Genomic DNA, 4,327 nt, shown 5'->3' on the forward strand with positions numbered 1-4,327 from the left:
GCCTCTTTCTTGACTTTGAATATACAAACTGATTGACAATATCATTTGAATACTATATATTCTATTTTGCCCTGGATGACTTAAAATCTTTGTCAAATGATTTATTTTCTACCATGAGCTCGGGAGATATTTTATGAACGGCACCCTCACAAGTATCACTGAAATTAGTTTAATTCTCAAATGTTTTGATGTTGTACGAAGCAAACATTCAATTCAATTCAATTCAATTTTATTTGTATAGCCCTTAATCACCATTACAGTCTCAAAGGGCTGAAGCAAGGAAGAAATCTTGTGTGCTATGGGTGCCACAACTGACATACAGGTAAATACATGCACATTATATTAAAATGGTGATGGGTTTCTGGCCGGTTATCCATGAGGAGAGTCCAGGCATCCAGTCCAGTACCCGCAACACGCTAGAACAGACAGAATAGTGAATTAGAACGGAAAAGTACATAGTGGGAATGTATAATGTAATAAGAAAAGCACAAGCAAACAGAGTGGTCTTCACTTCGCATCTGTCGTTTTTACACTCCAAATGCAAGATTGTAGAGGTGCGTTTTGAGCTTTCCTTTGAATAGCTCCACAGAGTCAGCTTCCCTGATCGCTGATGGCAGCCTATTCCATAGGAAGGGGGCTCGATAGGCAAACGCTCTCTGTCCAGCCGATTTCTTTTTAACTTTCGGCAATGAAAGAAGGCCGGCTCCCGAAGACCGGAGGGACCGAGAAGGACTATAAGGAATGATCAGGTCCTTCAGGTAAGTTGGAGATAATCCATGCAAGGCTTTATAGGTTAGCAATAGCACCTTAAAGTCTGATCTGAAAGTTATTGGTAGCCAGTGCAGAGAGGCGAGAATAGGTGTGATATGATCAAACTTTCTCGTTCTGGTCAGCAGTCTAGCTGCCGCATTGTGTACCAATGCGGCAGAGTTCGGTAATCCCGAGAACAGTGCATTGCAATAGTCCAATCTTGACGAAACAAAAGCATGAATCAGTGTCTGTGCATCCACTGCAGATAACATTGGTCTGATTCTTGCAATGTTTCTCAGATGGAAAAAGGCAATTCTAGTAATACTTCTTATATGTTGGTCAAAGCATAGTTGAGGGTCAAACAGGACACCAAGATTTTTGACGGACGCACTCTGTGGGATGGCGAAGCCATCCAACCACAGAGAGACATCCTCAAACTCTTCCCGGTCCCGCTTCTAGCCGATAATTATCAGCTCTGTCTTCCCAGTGTTAAGCTGTAGGAAGTTTTGTGACATCCAGCCCTTCACAGCAGCCAGACAGGACTCAACCCTTTGAATCTGGGCCGAGTCCCCGGAATCTACAGGAATGTAGAGCTGGGTGTCATCCGCGTAGCAATGGAAACTAATTCCGAAGCTGCGGATAACGTCGCCCAGGGGAAGCATGTAGATTGCAAAAAGTAATGGACCAAGGACCGACCCTTGTGGTACGCCAAAGCATAATTTACAGTGCTTTGATTCTGAACCCTCATGAAGCACAAATTGGGTTCTATCTGTGAGGTACGATTCAAGCCAACCAAGAGCCGTACCCCCGAAACCAACATAGTGCTCAAGACGGTGAAGAAGAGTGCTGTGGTCGATCGTATCGAACGCAGCGCTCAGGTCCAGTAGCACAAGCATTAGGCTTGTATTTTTATCCAAAGCAAGAAGGATGTCATTTACAACTCTTGTAATAGCAGTTTCAGTTGAGTGGAAATTCCTGAACCCCGACTGGAAAGGTTCGAAGAGATTGTTCCTCGTCAGATAATCAACGATTTGCTTTGCTACAATCCTTTCCTGTACCTTGGACAGGAAGGGCAGATTCGATATAGGCCGATAGTTCCTGACTAATTCAGGATCTAGGCCAGGCTTTTTGTGTAGCGGTTTTAACACCGCAGCCTTGAAATTGGAAGGAACAATTCCTGTTGAAAACGAGAGATTCATAAGCGAGAGGATTGCAGGCCCCACCGTGGGAAGAAGTTCCTTAAGAACCCTGGAAGGGAGAGGATCTAACATACAAGATGTTGGCTTTGATGCCTTTACACCCTTTCAAGTTCCACCAAAGGAATTGCCTTGAACTCCAAGAGAGTTGCGTCAGAGTTCCCCATCCTACTTGGCAGGACCCCATCCTGCCCCACAGGATGTGTAGGACAAGCCGCACGGCAAGCATCAATTTCCTCTCTGATTGATTGAATCTTATTCTCAAAGAAATCCATGAATTCACCTGCCACGGTCGAGCAGCCTACGGTCTGAGTCTGTTTCTGAGTGAGACTCCTCACCGTGTCAAAAATAAATTTAGGATTGTTTCTATTCAAGTTGATGATACTGGAAAAGTAGGTTCCTGGCAATAGTCAGCGCACCCTTATAGGTGAGCAGACTGTTATGCCATGCAAGATGAAATACCTCAAGTTTAGTCGAGCGCCATTTGCGTTCAAGGATCCTGCAGCTTCGCTTCAGAGTGCGCGTTTCTCCATTAAACCAGGGGGCTGGTTTTTTCAATGTTTGTTTTTTAGTTACGTTCGGAGCAACTGAATCAATGGCAACAGACAAGGCAATGTTGAGGTCATCAGTAAGGCACTCCACAGAACCACTATAGTTACAAAGAGGTGCAAGTGAACCAGATAACTTATCTGCCATAGCTGTAATGGTTGCAGGTGTGATGCGGCGACAGCTGAAAGCTTGCTGATCGTTGCAGGGGCAGGATACCACCACCTGGAAAGTGAGCAAAAAGTGGTCTGATAAAGCTGAGGTGTAGGAAGAGACCACTAGCTGTGAAATGTCTACACCGCGGGTCAGAACGAGATCCAGCGTGTTGCCACCGATGTGGGTTGGGTGCTGGACGAGCTGTTTGAAGCCAAGCGTATCTGTAATGGACAGAAAAGCCCTTGCGAGGGCATCAGATGGGTTATTCACATGAATGTTGAAATCCCCAATAAGCAAATTATTGTCTGAGTATGTAGCCAGATCAGCTGCAAAGTCAGAAAACTCATCAACAAAAACTGAATACAGTCCTGGGGACGGTATACTACAGCTAAAACGAAAGAGTCTGGAACTCGTTTCGCTTCTCGGGGAGCTGAGGTGCAGAGCGCTAGCACCTCAAAGGATCTGAAAATATATCTATTCTTTGGCTTTAAATTAAGCTTAGAATTAGATATCAGGGCTACTCCACCACCTTTCTTAACTTCTCTAGATACTTGGGTGCACTGCTAACGTAATGTGGTGGAGTAGCTTCGTTTAGGGCTAGAAACTCATCTGGTTTTAACCAGGTTTCACAAAGCCCCAGTATGTCGATCTTTTTATCAATAATTAGATCATGGACCAAGAGCGCTTTAGATGAAAGCGACCTTATGTTCATGAACCCTATTCTGAGTACTTCCTTTTTATTATTTTCAGAGGGAGTCCGGTTAACACTCAGCTCTGAAGCGGTCAAGGGGATGCCGCGGTTTCGACATACTGGTTGCGGCCCTCGCCTGCGGGTTTTACACCTCGAGACAGTGCGAGGCCGCACCACCGTACATATAGGTACAGTGTTAATTTCAGGGGGAGTCCGGTTAGTTGTTAGTATTTGATTTGACGTGCGGTTTATCATGCGATTTGCCATGCGATTTTGCACGCCTGTACATATAGGTACAGCGTTAATTTCAGAGGGAGTGCGGTTAAACATGCGATTTGCCATGCGATTTTGCACAACCGTACATATAGGTACAGCGTTACTTTCAGAGGGAGTGCGGTTAACACTCAGCTCTGTCATGCGATTTAACATGCGATTTAACATGCGGTTTTGCACCACCGTACATATAGGTACTGTTGTAAATTCCCTATTAGTTTGTAATATCGTATCGTATAATATATAGCGTTATTTCTATTCAGGCACTTTGGGCAGCCCAGGTAGCGTCGTAGGGTCCTAGAGTTACGAGTTGTACGGGGCTGCGCCAGAGCTCGTTGCGGGCGACTGCTTAACACGCCATGACAGAGAATGCGTTCGTGAAGAGTGAGTAATATTGAACTACGTGTATCTGCGTAATATAAATGTTATATACATTCCGTAACTCGGTTCCTTATAGTAGCCGTGATTTGTGTGGTTCTGTTACTGTGTTAATTGATTTACTCACGAATTGGGTAGCTAGTGTATTAGCCTGCACCTCGTGAAGCACGTGTGCGTCACGCTGCCGCACCATGTCGGCCGTTATATTGCACTATTGCATTATTGTGTTAACTTGTGCACGTGGCAGCTATTTATGCCAGTTATGTTTAGATGTTGTTAGTACTAGAGCCCGGTGTTTTAGTAGGTAAATCTAGTAATAACTATTTGTCTATTTCTT

The 4,327-nt window shown here is 44.7% G+C and overlaps 1 protein-coding gene across 1 annotated transcript; it reads right to left on the minus strand.

The window, feature by feature from the left end:
* Positions 1 to 1,013: 1,013 nt before the first annotated feature.
* On the minus strand, positions 1,014 to 3,644 carry LOC132466151 (uncharacterized). The gene is given in 3 exon segments (XM_060063214.1): positions 1,014 to 3,019; positions 3,022 to 3,205; positions 3,208 to 3,644. Coding segments are annotated over 3 exon segments (1,290 nt in total). The 5' UTR covers positions 3,607 to 3,644; the 3' UTR covers positions 1,014 to 2,312.
* Between the last annotated feature and the right edge of the window lie 683 nt (positions 3,645 to 4,327).

Source organism: Gadus macrocephalus, chromosome 1 (genome assembly GCF_031168955.1).
Source record: "Gadus macrocephalus chromosome 1, ASM3116895v1".
NCBI lineage: Eukaryota > Metazoa > Chordata > Actinopteri > Gadiformes > Gadidae > Gadus > Gadus macrocephalus.